General features: G+C 60.6%; 1 protein-coding gene across 2 annotated transcripts; it reads left to right on the top strand.

Annotated features, from left to right (window-relative positions):
• The first annotated feature begins 8465 nt into the window (after positions 1–8465).
• MRPL23 (mitochondrial ribosomal protein L23) lies at positions 8466–15658 on the top strand. 2 transcript variants are annotated; one of them, XM_086696530.1, is made up of 5 exons: positions 8466–8555; positions 10508–10630; positions 11479–11561; positions 12143–12216; positions 15347–15658. In XM_086696530.1, the coding sequence occupies exons 1-5, from the start codon at positions 8539–8541 to the stop codon at positions 15515–15517; spliced, it is 468 nt and encodes a 155-aa protein (XP_086552656.1). In that variant the 5' UTR covers positions 8466–8538; the 3' UTR covers positions 15518–15658. The 2 variants fall into 2 exon arrangements, with proteins under 2 accessions (XP_086552656.1, XP_086552657.1); XM_086696531.1 differs by having other exon boundaries at positions 15459–15658.
• Positions 15659–20077: the final 4419 nt, after the last annotated feature.

Raw genomic sequence — 20077 nt, forward strand, 5'->3', positions numbered from 1 at the left:
TCAGGTCATGATCTCTCGGTTCATGAGTTCAAGCCCCTGCTTGGGATTCTCTCTCCCTCTCTCTTTGGCCCTCCCCTGCTTGCTCTCTCTCAAATAGATAAACAAACGTTAAAAAATAAATAAATAAAAATAAAATAAAAACTTCTTTTTTGAGAACATCAATAAAAATTGGCAAAACTCTAGTCAATTTAATCAGGAAAAGAGAAAGAGAGAGAGAAAAAAAAACAGCAGGAATTACCAAAATCAGGACTGAGGAAGGTGACATCACTACAGACTGTACAGATGTCAAAAGATAAAAGAATAAGGGAACTTATGAACAACCTCATGCCCACAAATTTGACAGGCTAGATGAAAATGGACACATTTCTTGAAATCAGAGCTCACTCAAGAAGAAACAGACAACCCAAGCAATCTCACATTGATTAAAGGACTCAAAGTGTAGTTAAAGTCTTTCCCACAAAGGAAGCTCTAGGCCTATCTGGGTCCAAACTCTGGGATCTACTATTGGATCTACCAAACATTCAAAGGAAGAAATAATAGCAATAACATACAAATTCTTTTAAAGTTTATTTATTTGGGGGGGGGGGTAGAGGGGCAGAGAAAGAGGGAGAAAAAGAATCCCAAGCAGCCCCTGTGCCAAGCCTGACTTGGGGCTCGACCCCACCAACCTTGCTGAAATCATGACCTGAACTGAAATCAAGCGTCAGATGCTTAATTGACTGAGCCACCCAGGTGCCCCATACATACAAATTCTTCTAAAAAAAAAAAAAAATTGAAAAGGATGGAATACTTTCTAACTCATTTTATGAGGCCAGCATTCTCCTGATACCAAAACCAAAGACAATACAAGAAAATTATAGACCACTATCCTGCATAAACATTGATGCAAAAATTCTAAGTAAAAATTTAGCAGGTAGAATTCAACAGTGTATAAAGTGGATTACATGCCACGGCCAAGTGTGGTTTATCCCAGCAACATGGGGTTTGTATAACCCCCATGATTGATTCAAAACTCAATCAGAGTACTTCACCATTTTAACAAACTAAGAAAGAAAAGCCATAGGATCATCTCGATAGAAGCAGAAAAAGCATTTTGACAAAATTCAACATCTATTTCTGACTTAAAAAAAAAAAGAAAAGTTCCCAGCAAACCAGGAATAGAGGGGACTCCCTCAACCTAATGATGGGCGTCCAATGGTGAAAGACAAAGATTTCTCATCAGAGACAGGAATGAGACAAGGATGTCTGCTCACCACTTGCAGTCGCATCGTACTGGAATTTCTTGCTGGTGCAATTATGCCAGACAGAGTCACACTAATTGTAGGGGGAAAAGGAACGCTGCTTTACTCACAGACAACTGGATCCTCTAATCCAATGGAATCTATAGGGAAAGCCACAAGAACTGACAAGTGAGTTTACCCAGGTTTCCGGACACAAGGCCGCCATACAAAGTCAGTTGTACTTCTGTCGAATAGCAATGAACGATCAGATATTGACACTTAAAAACACCACTTCGTAATAGTATCAAAAAATAGGGATACATCTGAAAAAGGGCGTGCAAGAGCTACATGTTGAAAATATGAAACACTGCCAAGAGAAGTCAAAGACTTGGATAACAGAGAGGTGTAGAGTATTCATGGATCGGAAGGCTCACTCAACACTGTTAAGATGCCAGCTCTCCCCAAGTTTGGCCTATGCATTTAATGCAGTCCCAGTGAAAATCCCAGCATTTTTTTAATGTAGAAATTCATAAGCCTATTCATATGGAAATGCAAAGGACCAAGAGTAGCCAAAATAACCCTGAAAAAGAATAAAGTCGGGCTAACATTCTGAGAATTAGGATAAGTCTAGAGTAACCAAAACAGGGCGATATTGGTATAAAGATATTCAAATAGATCAACAGAGCGAAGTATTCTAGAAATAAACCCACACATATGCAGAAATGATAGCTTTCCTAATAAATCATGTTGAAGCAAGTGGATATCCACACACAAGACAAAAAGAGAAGGAGGAGGAGGAGGAGGAAGGAGGATTATTTGAATTCACATATCATACTATATACAAAATTAACTCAAAATGGATCATAGACTAAATGTAAAACCAGGAATATAAAAACATAGGGGAAAATGGTTGTGAATATGGATCAGCAAAGATTTCCTAGATATAATACCAAAAGCACAATCCCTGAAAAACAAAAATATTGGTGAATTGAAATGCACCCAAAATCTTCAAAATTTGCTCTTCAAATTTCAATGTTTCATTGTAAAAAGAATGAAAACATAAGATGCCAGCTGGGAGAAAACCTTTGCAAAACATGTAGTTCATGAGGGGCTGATCCAGAATATAGAAAAAATTCTTACAACTTGGTAATAAGAAAGCAAACCACCCAATTTTTTAAAACGGGCCGAATAGCAGAACGGGCACCTCAGTAAACGAGATGTCGGAACAGCAAGTAAGCCACGGTCATCGGCGAGACGCCACATCAAATCACAGGAACCACCAATAAGAGTGGCTAATATTGAGAAGCCCAGCCATACCAAATGCTGGGCAGAATGCAGGGGAACCTCACGTCGCTGGTGGAAATGTGAAATGATAACGGTTGGCAGTATCCTTTTTCTCGAGAAGTTAAACGTACACCTGCCATGTGATGTGGTCATTATGTCCAGGCATTTCCCCACGAGAAAATTAAATGTTTGTCCTCACAAAGACTTTCACATGAATGTAAATAGCAGCTTTATTTTTAATCGTCAAAAAAACTGGAAACAACCCAAATGTCCATCAACAGACGAAAGCATAAACAAATTTTGGTCTGTCCATACCATGGCAATCTGGAGGAATGTAGGATCGAGGCAGCACGGATGAATCCCAAAATAGTTATGCTGGGAGAAAGAAACCAGACAGAGAAGAGGAGAAACTATATGCTTCCATTTATAGAAAACTCCAGAAAATGCAAGCTAACCAGGTCATTGGTTGCTTGATGGGGATGGGGAAGGGCACAGGAAGGGAGGAAAGAAGGGATTGCCACAGTCCAAAGATGCTTTCGGGGGTGATGGGCTGGGTCCTCCTTGTGTGTGGACGGCCATCCTCTCCCTATGTCCTCACGGGGCCGTCCCTCCGTGCACGTCTGTGCCCTGATCCCTCTTCTTACCAGGACACTGGACACACGGAATCAGGACCCACCCTGGTGACCCCATGTTACCTTAATCACCCCTGTACAGTCCCCGTCTCAAGATATGGTCACATCCTGGGGTGCTGGGGGTCAGAACTCCAACACACGGCCTTGGGAGGGACGGGATTCAGCCCATAGCACACCTTCATGGCAAAAATGAGCAAAAGACATAAACAGACAAGTCACAGACTCAGGAATACGAATGACCAATGAGTGGCCAATGCACAGGAGAGGCAGATACCGGTGAAAACAGACATGTGACACGCCGTCCTATGCCCAGGTTTGCAAAGGCTTCAACGTTTCTTACTATACGCCAGACCCTGGCAGAGACGCGCCTCCAGGAACAAGGGCCAAGGGAAAGGCAGACACAGGTTCGGCACAGGTGCCAGGGACTCCTGGGGAGGGAACCTCGGGGCTCACGGGGCAGAGTCTCAGAGCCCGGCCGTGAAGGCAGGCATGCCACATGGTGCCATCCTGTGACCAGCCATCCTGACCCATTGTGCTGGACGGCTGACCTCGGCTCCGGGGAGTGCAGCCTGCTTGGGGCCCCAAAGCCAGGACTGATGCCCGGTGAGGTGCAGGGGAGGGTCCAGAAGACCCTGCGCCCCGGCCTGGGCTGTCCTGCCTGTGTGGGCACCAGCCTGACCAGCCTGACCATCGGCCAGCAGGGCCGCCTCATACTTATGGAGCCTTCAAACCAGGAGGGAACCCTCTCAACCACACGGGAGGCCCCGAGGCAGGACTGCTCCTGGCGAAGCTCAGGGACGCTGGGCCCTGCTGTATGGCTGACTGTCTGAGACCCCCGGGGACCAGAAACCCAGGGGGCCCCCCATAAGGAGGGCACGCCCGACGGAGGCGGTGAGAGGCATAGGGCCGCTGGAGGCCGCCGGGCGGTGTAGTCAGGAGGAGACGCTGGGGCTGTGGGCTTCAAACAGGGGAGGGGGGCACCAGCCTGGAGAAGGGGTGAGGCCTGGGGGCCCATGCGAGCAGGGAGGCCCCAGCCAGGAGCGGGACAGAGGGACCTGCCGAGGGACACAGTTGGTGCCTCCCTATCGTGCCTCCCTGGGGGCTGCGATATGGTGATTGACTGCAAATCGATGTTGGGTCGTTGAGATGACCAAAGACTAATCCTCACAGATACTTGGTCTTCGTCCACGGTGCCTGGCTCGCAGCTCCCGAACCCTTGGGGCGCCCAAGAACAACAGAAGCTTCTTTTGTTACGGGAGCTGGTCCCTGTCTTCAGTCCCACAAGGGTGAAGAGGGTGTCTTGTTCTGTGTAGCAGCTGGGTGACGCGCTAGAGGGAGGCTCCAGAAAGGCCCTAAGGGTGGGGGCTGGGTGCCCAGGAGGACCGTTGGAAGTTTCAGTCCTGCCCCCTGACCTCCAGGGAGGGGAGGGGGCTGGAGATGGGCTCAATCGCCAAAGGCCGATGATTTCATCAGTCAGGCGTGTGCAGTGAAGCCTCCGTTAAGAGGAGGGGTTCCGGGAGCCTCCGGGCCGGTGAACACGTGGAGATTTGGGCGGGGGGGGGGACCCTCAGAGAGTGTGGAGGTTCCACGCCGCGCCCCCACGCCGGACCCTGCTCACCTCTTCTGCCTGGCCATTCCCGATTATATTCTTTTATAATTAACTGACGATCCAGCAACGGATCCCCATGGAGGGGGGCGTGGGAGCCTCCAGTTTATAGCCCATCGGTCAGAAGCACAGGTGATAACCTGGTTGGGAGACTGGCCGCTGAAGGGGGGGGGGGTCTTCTGGGAGTGGGCCAACTCCGGGTGGACAGGGCAGGATTTGCATTGAGTCATAGGACACCCAGCTGGTGCCCGAGACTGACACACACCCGGGAATTTGATGATCTTGGCCCTTATGTGGGCCAAGAAATGCCCTGTCCCCTTCCGGAACATTCTCCATTTCCTGTGGTTCCTCATGGGCTTCAGAGGAGGAGGCAGGCTTGCAAGCAAGCCTCCTCCGGTGTCACTGTGCCACCTCGGGCCTGCGTACAGGGCGTGTCCGTGGTAGGTGGTAGGCACACGGCTCGTAGTTCTGGGCTTTGGAGGCCAGCGCAGGCTAGAGCTGAACCAGGTGACCGCCTGCCTGGTACCGCCAGGCAGTACCGTGGGGTGACCGCCGTGCCTGCTTCTACAAAGCAGCTCAAAAGCAACAGAATATAAATAAAGAAAAAGTCGAAAGGCCGATGGCTTCTCAGTGCTCCCAACCAGCCCCTCTACACCCTCTTCTCAACTCTGTCCTTCCCCCCCGGCTCTCTTGCTCCCCAGGGTCACCTAGGGCTGGTTCATGGGTATCTCTCTGCCCAGAACCCTGCTTCTGGGGACCCAGGGTGAGAGCTGGTCCCCTCCTCCCGCCAGAAGCCTTCTGAACCCCATCCCCCACCCCCACCGCTCCTGCCCTTGGGGGAGCCCTTCTGTGCAGATGGGGTGACAGAGGGTCAGGCTCCCTTCATGCAGGTGATGAGGGGCTTCTGAGGGCCAGCGGCTTAGCCACGCGACCACCAGACCTTTTCACTTGAAATGCCTCTCAGGGAGGCTCTCTGACCCCTCCTTCCAAACTGCAGTCCCCTTCCACCTCCTGTTACCTCCCCACACGCGTCTCCAAGAGCATCTGATGTTCGTCACTTGTTGACTTGGGGGACGATAACCACGGAGGCAAAGGATTTGTCGGTTTAGTGCTTTTGTCTGTGTCCTCAACCCCTGGAAAGATGCTGGACGCACGGTCGTTCCCGGCAAATATGGGTGGAACGAATGAGTGAGAGTGCGTGAGTGAGTGAGTGCACACACAGCCCCTCTCCTGCCTCCTACCCAGCCCGAAGTCACCTCCAAGCTCACCCCATCCTTCCCCCGTAGCCCGGGGTGTCCACGGCTCTCTGAAAAAAGCCCCATCGCCCCAGCCCAGCCTGGAAAACTCAGCCCGTGAGTGGACACACACGTGAAATTAGAAGACGCATGTTCCCACACACCGATCAGAATGGCCCAAGTCCGGAATACTGACAACACTAAATGTCGCCCGAGATGCGGAGTGGCAGGAACCCTCTTGCTGCCGCTGGGAAATGCAGGAGGACGGGGCGGCCGCCCTGGAAGCCAGGCTGTGGTTTCTCTTCATGGTTATGGAGCCATGAAAAGACAGAGAGGACCCTTAAGTGGATCTTAAGGGCAAGCGGCCAATCTGAAAGGACAGCATGCTGTAGGATTCCAACACTGTGACACTCTGAAAAAGGCAAAACACTGGAAAGTGTAAAAAAAGATCAGTGGTTGCCAGGGGGTTGCAGAGCACAGAGAATTCGGGCCATGAAACTACTCCGTATGACCCTGTCCTGGTGGATGCTTATACATTCGTCTAAACCCACAGAATGTACATCAGGAAGGAATCCTAATGGCAATGGTGGACTTCACTTAATAATAAGGTATCAGTATGGCTCTGTCACTTGTAACAAGTGTCCCAGCTCATGCAGCGTGTTAACGAAAGGGGCAATCCGTGGGGGAGCGGAGGGGCACATACTAGAATTTCTGGGTATTTTCTGCAAACCTGAAATTGCTCTAAAAAATAGTGTCTATGAAAAACAAAACAAGACAAAGTTATCAGCGTTTCAAATTTAACTGGGCATCTTCCATTTTATGTGGCAGCCCCAAACCAGGGAAGGCATGTGGCCAGTGATGGGGTAGGTCTGATGACACCAGGGAGGGAGGAAGGGGGAAGGTGCACGCAGGTGCCCCAGGATGCAAGACCAGCCTCTGCGCCCAGAAATCCCAGGCCTGATGGGGAGGAATCCCACTGGCAGATAATCAGAGAGACGGGACGGAGTGTTGAGGGCTCTGCACCATGGAGACCGCATCCCTGCCCCCACCCTCCTCCACGACCCTCAGCGACCTGCTCAGATGTGATCCCTCTCCTTGGAGCAGCAGGTGGCCCCCTCCAACCCATCAGAGTCGGCCAACTGCCTTCCCCCGTCAGCCACACACACCGTGGGCCCGCCTTCCAGCCACATCTCTGAGGGCACGTCACACCCAACATCATGCCTTGAAGTTCAAACACGACCAGAGGCGGTGCTGACCAGAAGTCTCCTGGCCCCGAGACCCCCATTCTCCAGCTCCATCCCCCTCCCTGCCACCCAGCATGCCCCCTCCCCACTGACTTCTTCCTACAGAGGGCCTGGAGCCCTGTCCTTCTCTGTGCCTCCCCAGAAGGCAGGGCTGTCTCGGCTAATGTCCCTAGCGGCCACTCACCGTTAGTCCCTTCCTCCTAGGTGAACCCACTTACGCCAAACACACGGACAAGGAGGGCACCCCAGCCGCTCGCCGTGACCCAGGCCCTCCTCTCCGAAGCCTGGGACGGCCAGCAGGGCCAGCCTCCTTGCTGCCTGGACCATGGTCACCCTGGAGGCAAGGCTCTTCTGCTACTTCCTGGGGGTCCCTTCTCTCCCCCACAGATTGCTGGCACTTCCCTCTTGCCCTCCCGGCTCTGAGGCTCTGAGGAGTATTGAAGTTGCTGTTGGTGCAAAGAGAACAGGCCACTCAGGTGGGGGAGAGGCAGCTAAAGGGATTGACGAATGGCCAAAAGAAGTGGGGCATAGGAAACTGGGGAAGAGTGGGGCCTGGGGGCTGGAGGAGGGAGGCTGCAGCCTGGTCCCCCCCCCCGCATCTTCCCCCATCTCCGACCTTAGCTGGCTGGCCATGGCCTACAGTTGCATGTGGGGTAGTGCGGGGTGCAGAGGGGTGTGGAGGGGGGGACACGTGGGACTAAGGGCGTGCTGTAGGCCATGGGTAGGGTGAGAGAGGATTGGGGCAAGATGCGTTCTGGATACTTGGAGGGTGTGTGGGACTTGGGAGGGACCCAGGGACATGAGGGATTCTGGGCTCTTACAGGGTGTGCCGGACAAGGAGTTCAGGCTGAGTAGGGTCCAGGTGAATGGGTTAGGAGCAGTGGGGTAGGGACGTGGGTCCGGGCTGGTGAGACAGGAAGCTGGGGCAGAGCGAGTCAGGTGCCGTGAGTGGTGCGGATGCGGTGGGGTAGGAGTACAGGTGAGGGGCGGTGGGCCACACAGTGGGCAGGACAGTGGGCGTGGTGAGACAGTGGGCGGAGCGATGGGGCAGGTGAATGGGGATGGGCGACAGGTGTACGGGGCGGGGTGTTGGGGGCAGGTGTGAGGGGCGGGGCGGTGGGCGGGACCGTCGGGGGCGGGGCAGTGGGTGTGACTGTGGGCGGGGTGTGCTCGGGGGCGGGGCGGCGGGCAGGTGGGCGGGGCGGGGCGGGGCGAGGGGCGGGGCGCCGCGCGCCCTCCCGGAAGCCAGGGGGCGCTGTGGCGGGTCCACGCGGGCGGTGCGTGCTCCTCCTTCCGCCCGCGGCCCGGAAGCCGGCGATGGCGCGGAATGTGCTGTGAGCGGCCGGGGGCCGGGGGCCCGGGGCGCGGGCCTTGGCGGGGTGGGGGGCGGGGTGCAGGACAGGGAGCTGCGGACGCGGCGCGGACCACGGGCGCCCGCCCGGGAGGGTCACCGCCGCCCGCGCCGCCGGGGCGAGGACACTGTGCGGGTGTCCGCCGGGACCCCCGCGGCCCGCCCCCCACGCTAGAGGCTGACGCCCCGTGTCCCCTGCGAGCGGCGCCGGCCCCGGGATGAACGGGTGGCGCACGCACTCGCGCGCGGCCGCCCCGGGTGGACCTGCAGGCCTGTGGCGGGGCCGGGGCGCCCCGGCAGGTGCAGCGGGGCCGAGGGGCCGGCGCGGACGTGGGGAGCAGCCAGGGCCGCGGGTCGGGAGGAGAGCCGGCGGGACCTGCGGGGAGGGTGGGGTCACGGGTGAGTCACCCTCGGGGCCACGGGGAGGTAGGGCAGGTGGCAGCGAGCCAGAGCGCTGTGCTGGGAGCAGAAGTTGGGAGTTCCGCTGGAGACGTGCTTGTGGGATCCGCGCTTGTGGGATCCGCGGGAGGGCCGGGCAGGGGGCGGGGCGGGCGCGCAGGGGTGCCGTCCCCTCCCACCAGGCCGGGAGAGCCCCGTTCCGGAGCCCCGAGGGAGGGTGTTCAGCAGTGCTGGTTGTTCCGGGGCTGGAAGGTTCCAGCGTCAGGCAGGCCCTTGGGACTCATCCTGACGCTCAGCGTCGGGGAGGACAGGGGGGTTCTGAGGCCATGCCCGCCCGGGGGAGACTCGCTCCCTGCCCGGCTCAGGCCTCTAACCTCCGACCCTCACACTGGGCCTCCCCCCACCCCCAAACCCAGGGACCCGGAGAGGTGGAGGGTCTGTTGACAGTTACCCAGAGGGCCTGACTTTGCCCCCCTGCAGTGCCGCCGTTGGTCACCAGGGGGAATAAGTGAGCCCCTCGGGTAGCCAGCCATTGGCCCAAACTCCCGGTGGAGGGTGAAATAAGGCAGGCCTCTTGTTCCCTGAGGCCTCGCAGCCTCCAGAAACTGCCCTTACCCCCCTCTCACCACGGAGGTTCTGCCGGGCAGCTGCCACACTGACTTGGCCACCAGCAGCTCTCAGGTAGATGGCGCTCGGCTCTGGGGCTCACCAGGTCCTCCGAACTCCTGGCTGTCCTCATTCTGCCCGCTACGGGATTGGCCTCGACCAGCCTCCTTTCACACTACAGGTGGTGCCCCAAGATCGGGGGCCGTGTGCAGCGCCGCAGCTTCGTCACCGGGGGTCCCAGTGAGACCCTTGATGGCACCCCGTGTCCCTGTGTGCCCACCCTCCCCTAGGCCTGGCCTCTGGCCTCCCTGCAGACTGGACCTCAGACACCCTCCTCACCCGGCTGCGCTGCCGTGCGCAGGCCCAGAGCGCATGTGGGGTTGGCAGCGTCAGTGGGCCGGGGCTGTGGGTGGTGGCATCGCCTGTCCAGCTGTGCCCACCTGCTTTGGGAGTCCTCAGGACGGGGACTGTGATGCTCTCCCACCCATACGGTGTGCGGGTGCCCACGCCCCTGCTGCGGGGAAAGCCAGGGTTCGTAGGGAGCACCGCCACGCTGGGCTGCGTGCTGGTGGGACCGTCACCTTGAACAAGCGTGTCTCCAAGCCCGGCCACCAGCGTGTGGGGGGGGCCGCGGTGGGCGTGCTCTCTGCTGGCCGGTTCCTTGAGTCTCCCATGGGCCCTTTCCAGGGGCCGGCCCTGAGGGTCTGCAGCCCACGCTACTCTTGAGTGGATGGGCACCAGGGGTCTCGGGGCCCACACCGGGCAGAGCCATGCCATCAGCACAGGGGGCCGTGGGGTGCCGGCCTATGGAGAGCTACCCCCCTTTGCTTCCCACTCCTGCGGCTATGGGTGAACAGATGGGGGTGTGCCAGGGCAGCCCTGGGGTCACGCATTCTGAGTGTTTGATGCAGACGAATGTCTCCCTCTCAGGTACCCTCTGTACCAGCTGGGCAACCCCCAGCTCCGTGTCTTCCGAACAAACTTCTTCATTCGGCTGGTGCGGCCCGGCACGGCCCAGCCCGAGGACACCGTGCAGTTCCGGATCCCCATGGAGTAAGCCCCCGAGTTCGGGCTGGGGAGCGCCCCCGAGGGGCTGGCCGACCTGCTGGTGTCACAGAGCCTGGCTCATAGGTGTGGCTTCCCCTTGCTCTCTCCGAGCTGCTCTGCAAATATGGCCCAGGTCCTGGTGTTTGCAGAGCCTTCGGGCTGTTTGCAGAGCCTGGGGCGAGGCCAGGCTGCCCCCCACAGGGAAGCCTAGTTGAGGGCCTGACACTTCGTTTCCTGCATTGAGCTCAGTGCTTTTCCCAGCAGGCGGGCCCATCCTCTTGGAGCTCCTTACCATGGCTTCCCAAAACCTAGTTCTCAAGGTGGTTCCTTCACAGAGGCCCTGGCCACTGGAGGGACGCAGCGTCCTGTCACCCAAGCTGCAGGGCACTCCCTGGAGTCTCAGGATGTGACTGTCCCCGCGCATGGGCCTGGGCTTGGCCTGAGCATCAGCTCTTAGAGGCCAGGTGTGGCCCAGGATGAGGTTTATGATGCCGTGTCAGGTGCAAAGGTTGGGGGCCTAAGCTACCGACGCCTTGGCTGCCGTTTCCAGGAAAGGACCTTGCAGTGGGGAGGCAGCTGTGCAAGGGACTGGCCATGGTGGGCCGGGCTCCTGGCCGCCCAGGGGTGCCCCCAGATCGGCCCTTCCCTCCGGAGAGCTCTGCTTGGGGGTCTGGCCCCTAGTGAGCGCAAATGGTGGCTGCAGCCGCCCAGTCCCCCCCGTGTCCCCCCACCGATGTGTGGAGGGCAGGACAGCAACAGCGGGGCTGGTGGCCGCATCGACCGTGGCTCAAGCCCCACCGGCCAGCTGCCGTTTATCTCGGCCCGGCTGAGCCTCGCTTCTCTTCTCTGCCCAGGATGACCAGGGTGGACGTCAGGAATTACCTCGAGCGCATCTACAATGTGCCCGTGGCCGCCGTGCGGACGAGGGTGCAGCACGGTGCGTGCCGGGCCCCTGCCGCCCTGCCGGGGGGTGGGCTCCCCTCATCGCAGCTGCTCCAGGGGTCTGCTTCCTGGCACGTGAGGGAACCGAGGCCCTCAGGGTGAAGCAGCCTCCCGGGCCCTCGCTGCCCACAGGGCAGAGCTGGGACGGAACCCGGGCGGGCCAGCCCCACTCCTGCTCCGGCCCTGCCCGCACCGCGCAGCCCGCTTCCCCTCTGCCTCGGGAGCCGGTCAGCAAAGTGCTTTCCTCTTTGTTCCCTTAACCTCCGTCCCCCCAGCCGGCAGCCTCCTGCGTGAGGGGAGGCAGCCCACGGGGGTCGCGGTGCTGACACGCAGGAAACGGGTTTCTCGAGTTGCTCAGACACGTTTGCGTTTTCACCAGCAGAGCCTGGCGGTGCTCACCGCCCCGAGCATACTTGGTAAATGTGCACCGGTCACCTTTCGGGCATGACCTGCTGTAACCTGTGGGAGACCAACCAATTCTTCCACGTTTGCCTCTTTCTAGAAAGTGGGTTCCTGGATTAGTTGCACTGGAAATCTCGTGCTTGGAGTAAAGTGTTCCCCCCTCCCCCCCGACAGGTTCCAACAGGAAGAGGGATTACAGAAACGTCAGGATGAAGAAACCAGACTACAAGGTGGCCTATGTGCAGCTGGTGAGTGGGCTTCGGGCAGAGTCCCAAGTCATGGGCGTGACTTATCACGACCGTGACCTTGGTGCGGGGGACGTGTTTGTGCAGCAGCCCCCGCCTGGGGCCCTGCGAGGCAGGATTTCCAGGCCCGCGGCTCGTGGGGCCGAGCCTGCGATTAGTTCTAACCCCCGGCGAATCCCCAGGCTGAGCTGGCGTTCCGAGCACATTCAGCTGATGGGAGGGGACCGCGCAGGGCATTTCGGAGCTTCTCAGGGGCCAGCTGTGTCGCGCCCTTGGACTTTGAACGTGCTGTGGCCACAGGCGGGTCCACTCAGGTCCAGGGGGTTCGGGCTCAGGCAGAAACCAGGGCTCTCCGAGCACCGAAGGGGCTCCTGCCGCGGATGGACAGCCTGGCCTGGCCTCCGACAGGCCTCAGGCTGGGAGGCAGTTACTGCCCTGGGCGGGGGGGTTGGGGGCAGCCGCCTCCGAGCCTGGGTGGGTTCGCCGCGCCCCGGGGCCCTGGCTGAGCCCCCTCCCCTCTGGACTGGGTTGTGGGGCACCGGCACTTTCTGCCCCGTCCTCTGGATCGTGTGCTGCCTGGCCGGGGGCTCGGGAAGAGGGTCCAGGACCCCGTCAGAGCTTTTGCCAGCCGTGGCGAGTGAAAGGCGGCTTCCCAGCCCCCTGCTCAGGCCCTTCCGTCCAGCGTGAGGTGACCCCGCTGGAGCCTCCTCAGACGAGCCCTCCAGGACCCCCAGCAGGGCCTCCCCTTGGTCCCCGTGAGGACCTGCCAGCGAGGGCCCTCCTTGCAGGGTCCGTTGGCTGCCCCCCACCCCCCACTGTTGGAAACACGCGGCGGGGAGCGGGGGGCAGGGGCTTCCTCCTTGTCCGGAGCTCACGGCGGGAGGCGGCCGGCCGTGGCCGCTAGATGGCAGTAGCGCTATTGCAAACCCCCTGGGCCCACGGCCCCGTTTTAGGCGCTAGGAGGCCGTTGCTTGCAGGACGGGGTGAGCACGGCAGCTTTTCTGACTGCAGTTGCTGTTTCAAACAGGGGCCCCCGTAATTATTTGGCCTAATGTTTGCCGTGCACAAAACCAGCCTATCCAGGTGGAGAGAGCGGCCGTTGGCCTTATAAAGGCGCCTGTGTCCCGTGTGTGAAATCGGGCCATCTGTCTCTGTCACGGCGTGCGGGCCGACACCCGTGTGCCGGCATTCGCCACCAGGGCTCCAGCAGGCCAGCTACGGTTACAAGCGGCTCCTGAGTCACCCGAGCCCCCGCATTCTTCCCCGGGCCCCACCTCGCTCAGCGGAGCCTGCTTAGATCTGGTGCGCGCAGCTGCCGCTGGACGTGCCTTTCTTCCTCTGTGAAATCGGGCAGCACAACTGGGGACAGAGTCCCTGCTGGGCATGGTTCCTGCCGGCCCAGAGTGGCATTTGTGACGGACCCCCGCCCCCCAGCCTGGAAACCGGCAGGAAGCTCACTCAGGCCCTTCCCCTCCGAAAGGGTCCCTTCTCTGCCCCCACCCCCGTGCCGAGCCCGACCGCTCCCCCGTGTGTCCCCGTGGGCCCCTCTCTGGGGCTTTCAAAAACAGAGCGAATTGCAAAGCGCACGAGGGTCAATCACGAACACAAATTAAGTTTCCGAATCTATTTTGAGTTGACTGCTGCGGAAAAGCCCGGCCGGCGGGGTGGGGGCCCCACGTTTCCCCCGACGCCCTGATAAACATCTCTGTGGCCCTGTGGCCCACGCAGCCAGGGGAACGTCACCCTGCACGCGGAAGCCTGCCGTTCCCACCGCAGTCGCTGGCCGGCGGGAGCCCGTGGGGCACGGCCGATGGCCCGAGGGGCGCTTGGGACTGACAGTCTCCTGTCCCGGTCCTTTCTGCCGCCGAGCAGCTCACACTCTCCCCTTCGCAGGCAGCGAGGGCTTACTTTTGGAAGTACAAGGCGAATTTCCCTCCAGAGGGGCGCCCCGGGGGGCCCAGTCGGCACCCACAAGTGGCCGTTGTCTCGGATAAGAGAGGGAGAATTTCTCGCGGCAGCTCCCTCCGTTTTTTTCCCGAGCTGTTGCAAATTGCCATCTTTGTATTTATATTTTAAAATGTCATTTTGGGTTTTCCCCCACCTCAGAAAGCTAGCAAAATCACCTCGATATATTACACATAAACCCCCGTTCTGGGCAGTCAGCCCTGCATGTAAACTATTGCCCTTTGGTATTTTAAAAAAGAAAAAAAAGCAGTTTTGAGCTGTGTAAGCTAATCCTGCAGCAGGCTGGCTACCGCGTGCACACAGCCCTGCTTTCTTACTGGGGCCTGCGCCCCACGCCGTGTGATCAGAATTCATAAACCTCCTCTTCTCGGGGTGGGGGTGGGCTGTTGCAGATCATACTTGGCCGCCTGCCCAAAGCCAAATTTCTTTACAAAACAAGGGTCTCCAACAACCAGCGCGCTTTACCGATTTTACTTATTAAAACTTTCCAGATACGGAGGCCGCCCTGCATCCTTCTTCGCCCGTCTGGAAGCAGATGGCGCTGCCCTGGCGCGTCCCCTCCCGCGCCCCCGATCTGGGGAGCTGCTCCGGGGTATTTAGCAAATTGAAACAGCACCTCACGGTTGCCCGGGTCCCCGGGGAGCAGGCAGAGCGCCCGCCTCCGCACCAGCGGGCCCGGCCGGTGCCCCCGCACACATGCTCGGGGGTCTGGGTTGGGGCTTGGCCGACACTGGCACAGTCTGAACTCTTAGTGAAAGACGTAAAACCAGTTAATTTGCAAAGCCGGTCTTGATTTATAGACTGCTGCATATGTACATTTCTTTGTACGTTACACGCGTCTCATTTGCCAAGCTCCGAGCCGGGAGGAGGGGTAGTCTTTAATGTGGGTAAAGGCCTTTAGGTATTTTGGATGGAAAAAGTTTCAGTGTGGCACCAGACGCTGTTTGTGCCGGGTTTTCCTGCCCCTCGCTCCTGCCCCCCAGTCCGGCCGGGCTGCCCCCCACGCCCGGTGAATGGGCGCTTTGCTGGGCTGCTTTTAATGAGGCTCCAGCCAATGCAGACACCAGGCCTGGGAGAGATAATGTCGATGAAAAGGGGCATTGTCCGGGGTAATGGCTTCCCGCTGTTAGATAAAAGCCAGCAGCAGGCCGAGATGTTTATTTTCCAGGCGAGGACCTTCGCCCCCGAGACGCTGGCCGCGTGTCCGAGCTGCGGGCTCCGCGCCGGTGTCCCTGTCCTCTCCTCGGTGCGGTGCTGGAGGCCTTGCCTTTTCTCCGTAGGCGCACGGACAGACCTTCACGTTCCCCGATCTGTTTCCCGAGAAAAAGCAGAGCCCTGACGGCAGCCCTAGCGACGAAGACATCCAGGACAGGCTCCTGGATGAGCAGCGGCGGAGGCAGAGCCGGGACCCGCGGCGTGGTGGTGTCCCCGGCTGGTTCGGCCTGTGACGGCCCCAATAAAGTCCTGCGTGTGGAGTAAAGACCCCCGACTCCGTTCTCCTCTGTACCCGGTGTCCCCGTGCAGGGCTGCACCCCACGGGCACACACGGGCGCCTGGCTGCACGGATGGAGCAGGGCCTGGGTGATGGCGTGACCCGTTCTGGTCCCCCGAGTTAAGGGGGGGGACCCCACTGCAGCTGGGGGGTGGGGGCGGGGAGCCCTCCTGCTGAGGGTCCCGGGCGAACCCAGCTGGGGCCATCGGCACGAGCGTGTCTGCGTGGGTTTCGTGCAGACAGGTTGGGCCTGGGGATTTGGGAGCAAGCCAGAAATCATTGGGGGGCCACATCACCCCCTGGGTCCCTGTCCTCGAGTGCTGCCCTCCTGCGCTCCCCTCTTCTGGGGGCCTCGCGAGGGCAGGTGGAAGTGAGGACTGGCTCAGCAACCCACCCCCCTGCCCAGAGGGACACCCAGACGGGGGACGGCTGCATCACGTGGGCCTCGAAGCTCCCTCCACTTGGAGGGTGAAGGTCCGGGCAAACGCCGCCCTTCAGCATTGATTTAAAGTGATGGGGAAGGTCCGGAAGGCGACCGGAGAGCAGAGTCAACGGTATTCTCCTTAGAGAAATAATTCATGGGGCCCCATGGCCCTGAGGACCCCAACTCAAGGCTGGGAGAAGAATCCCATCCTTCATCCAAGCAGGTCCAGCGCCGGCCGGCCGCCCTGCATAACCCGGCACGGCCCCCCGTCGCCGCCCCGCTCTTCGGCCTCGCCGAGACCCCAGTGTCCCCTACCCCCCCCCCCCCCCCCCCGCAGCCTGAGCGTCTTTCTGCGGGGAGGAGGAAGGGGCTGGCGAGCAGAGCAGCAGCGTCCCCAGTCTCCCCGGCACCCCTGGGGCCGGCAGAGCCTGCTCCCTGCCTAGGGAGGAGGGAGGAGGGAAGGCTGGATGGGGGGGGGCAGCAGTGGGGGCTGCCTTCAGATCCTCAGGAATCCAGGAAGCGGGCCTGCAGCTTGGGAGGGGCTGCCCGAGGGGGGGCTGCTCCACCCCCACCCCCAGGCGGGCTTGAGGAGCTGGCTGGACACCCCTTCCGCTCTGCGGCTCCAGGCTGGGGGCTGGGGAGGGACAGCCCTTGCACGGTCGCCTCTGCCCCCAAGATAACCGCCCCACGGTCGTCTTCGCCGCGACGCAGCGTCCTTCGTCCCTGCACAGCTGGGAGACACGGTCCAGGTTTCCGCGTGGGGACCAGAGGAGGGTCTCCCACACGGGGAACGACCCCAGTGGGCCCCCCAGCCTTGGCTGGACACCTCACGTGGAGCTGGGAAGCCGACCCAAAGGGCCTGGGTGTCCCTTCCCGTGTGGACGGTCCTTCTGGGAGCACCCAGGGCGCCAGCCCCCCGGGGGAAGTAAATGGACAGAGGGAGAGAGTGACAGCCCCCAGTAACCACCCCCCGCCCCCGCCCCGCACCCAAGTCTCCCGTCTCCTGAGATGTCCATTTGTCGCCACGTGGGAGGTCTGTTTACTTTGTGAGAAGCAATGAGAGATCCTGGTGACGCCAGGTTACGGCAGGCCCAGGCCGCCGGGGAAGGGCTGAGGGGGCCGGGAAGGGCCCTTGGGACCGAGCGGGGGCTCTGCTTAATTCCCACAGCCCGCAGCAGGCGGGCCCCAGGCCCACAGGGACACATCCCAGGACCCCCCCTCCCCCTCCACCCCAGAAGTTCCAGGTGAGGCCCAGCCACCCAGGGCTGCCGGGAAGGAGCAGAAACCCATCTGGCCACGGTCTCTCCGGCAGCGGCTGGTTTTCCTCTTCGAGGGCCGGCTGAGCCCTCCCTGGGGCTGCATCACGAAGCCAGGGCTTGAGTAACTGACTACAGATGACAGCACGGACCCCCTCCTCACCCACCTGCCCGGCCAGACCCCGGTGCCGAGAGGGCACCCACACAGCCCTCCTGCAGCCTGGGGCCCCAGGTCACGTGGGCTCCCTGCTTCCCGGCCTGTGTGTGCGCCCCCTCCCCGGGAGCCCCCAGCCCCTCGCAGGGGACCCAGGCCCAGGGACACAGCGCTGCCTCTCGTCCCCCACCCCCCAGGCCTCCTGGAAGGTTCCTCTGGAGTGACTGTGATCTTAGCATTCCCCTCCCACCTCCTGGCTTTCGTGTGACCCTAAATTCTGCTAGTCTGTGCGTGCGGACGCGGGTACGTGAGTGTAACTTTGGGGAACCGCCAAACCCAGAGAGTCCCCCGAGCCAGACGTGCCGGCCCTGCGTCCGGCCGTTGGAGTTCAGAGCTGGGTTAGGTCTGGGTGGGTCCCGGCGGGTGAGGTGCGGATGCTGAGCCGCGTGCCCCGGGGTCACTGTCCCCACTTTCCCGGGGCCTCCCTCCCGGCACTCGGGGCAGGACGAGCTGGGCACCACGTTCTGTATCTTCAAACAGCTTTATTGAGACATAGTCCACATACCCTACAACCCGCCCGTCACAAGCACGTCGTGAGGTGTCCCAGTGCAGAGCTGTGCATCTATCTCTGGTCGCCAGGTTTAAATCATGCCTGTGCCGTCGCCCCCGCCAACCCCAAGTCCACCTTCCGTGTCCGTGGGTTTGCCTGTTGTGGGCGTGTCACGGGAAGGAGGCCCGGGCACCGCCCTCCGGGCCCATCCGTGCTGTGACGCGGGTCGGGGGCTCCCGCGGAGGTCTGGGTGCCATTCTGCCGTGCGTGCACCGCGGAGTCTGCCCCGGGCCGCTCATGCCTCTGGGCCCATGGTTGTGTGCACACGTTTGTGTTGCTCCGGGCAGGACTGGGGACTTCTCCCGGGGTGTTTCACGGGAGGCGGGGGTGAGGGTGTCTCTCTGCCCCCGAAGGTCCGTGGCGGCTGCAGACTCCAGTGTCCGCACTGCTGAGGCCTGCACGGCCGGGGCCGGGGGCTCCCGGGGCTCCGGCAGGCCGGCAGCGGGAGGGGGTTGCAGCCCCGGGGACCCCAGGCCTTGCCTTACTCCTCCCCTCAAGGCCACGCCCGGGGCCTCCCTCCCCTCACACCCCTCCCAGGCCTCACCCTCAGGAATCTGTGTCTGTCCAGGTGTGGCTGCCGCGGAGTGTGGGCTGCTCCTCCCGCATCCGGGGGCCCCGGGCCGAGCCCCGCCCGTCGTGCGTGCGTGTGCCTGTCCCACCTTTGCAACTGACTCTGTGTCCCTTCCGGGCAGAGAGCGAACCCTCCCCTGCACACCTCCCCACCGCCCCTGAGCCGAGCCTGGGCCCCCTCCACGGCGGCCCCGTCGCCACTGCCGGTGGGGACACCAGGACTGCTCCCCGCGTGGCCCTGGGAGACCCTTTCGGCATCTGCGTTTACTCCTTCCCGGCTGAGGTCACCCCAGCACCAACGCCCCAAATCACTTCATTATTTCTTGGTAAATAGGGCTTTTCCTAGTCGAAATCATCAGCATTGTTTTGTTGCCCCCACATCTGGCTTTGATTGGCCCCGGCCTCCTCGGAAGGATGCTGGAGCCCTGACGTTACCAAGAGGGAGGAGAGGCCGGCCTGCTTCCCTTCCCGCTCAAGGCCAGTCGGGGGAGGGGTGGGTGGGAGACCCCAGGCCTCTCCCTGCCTGGGCCTGGCTGTGCCCTCTCCGAGTGGGGTCCGCCTCCCCCCCACCATGGCTAGATGCTCACCCTCCCTGCACAGGGTCCCTGGCACAGGCCTTGGTGTCTCTCACACCCCAGGGACCAAGTGAGCATCCTTCCCTCCTTGAGGGACACAAGACAGGCAAGATCCCCAAGGCCCCCGGGGGCCCTTCTGCGGGAAACTCAGATGAAACTCAGAGGAGGTCCAGCCAGGAGGGGCCCCTGTCTGCCCGCCCCCGGCCAGGACAGGGGCCTACAGGTCAGAGGTGGGGCCAAGCCACCCTCACTCCTCAGGGCAACTTGAGGCTGGGAGATGGTTGCCCACGGCTTCCAGCAGGACACCCCCCCCCCCCCATCCAAGCAGATCTTCCCTCCACAGAGTGCCACTCTCAGCCCCTGCGAGCGTCCCTGAGGTGATGTTCCCTACGATGCTGGGGCAGCCCCCAAGCCGGTGACCTGGGCCTGGGTGATGCTCTGGCTGGCGACAGGCCTGGGGCAGCGGGGAGGGGAACCCCGGAAATCCTCCAGAGGGAGCTGGGGAGACCGCCGAGAGGGGCTGAGCCTCAGTGCCCCTGGGTGGGTGTTCCCGGGGCCCCCCGGCCCCCTCCCCTGGCCGCTGCAGGCCTCCACTCCCTGCCGTGGGGGAGGTGCCTCCCAGAAGCCTTTGCGGCAGGCCCGGGGCAGGGGTGACGCGCCCCCTTAAACAGAACAAGGTGCCGGCCTTTCATACCTTCCCTTTACGAAGTGTCGGGGGTTCCGGCGGCCCGAACAGCTGGATGTCCCTCCCAGGCTCTCCCTGGGACTTCACCGGCGGCCAGGGCCCTAAATAATTCTTATAAAAACCATGTCAGCCC

The sequence above is a fragment of the Puma concolor genome, unplaced genomic scaffold (genome assembly GCF_028749965.1).
Source record: "Puma concolor isolate L17-30 unplaced genomic scaffold, mPumCon1.1.hap2 unalloc_scaffold_40, whole genome shotgun sequence".
In the NCBI taxonomy this organism is placed as follows: Eukaryota; Metazoa; Chordata; class Mammalia; order Carnivora; family Felidae; genus Puma; species Puma concolor.

Excerpts from the sequence above, each read along its gene's own strand:
- MRPL23 (XM_086696530.1), top strand. Across the intron at positions 10,631-11,478 it reads CAGTTCCGGATCCCCATGGA|GATGACCAGGGTGGACGTCA; the intron begins GTAAGCCCCCGA and ends TTCTCTGCCCAG. Across the intron at positions 12,217-15,346 it reads AGGTGGCCTATGTGCAGCTG|GCGAGGACCTTCGCCCCCGA; the intron begins GTGAGTGGGCTT and ends TTTATTTTCCAG.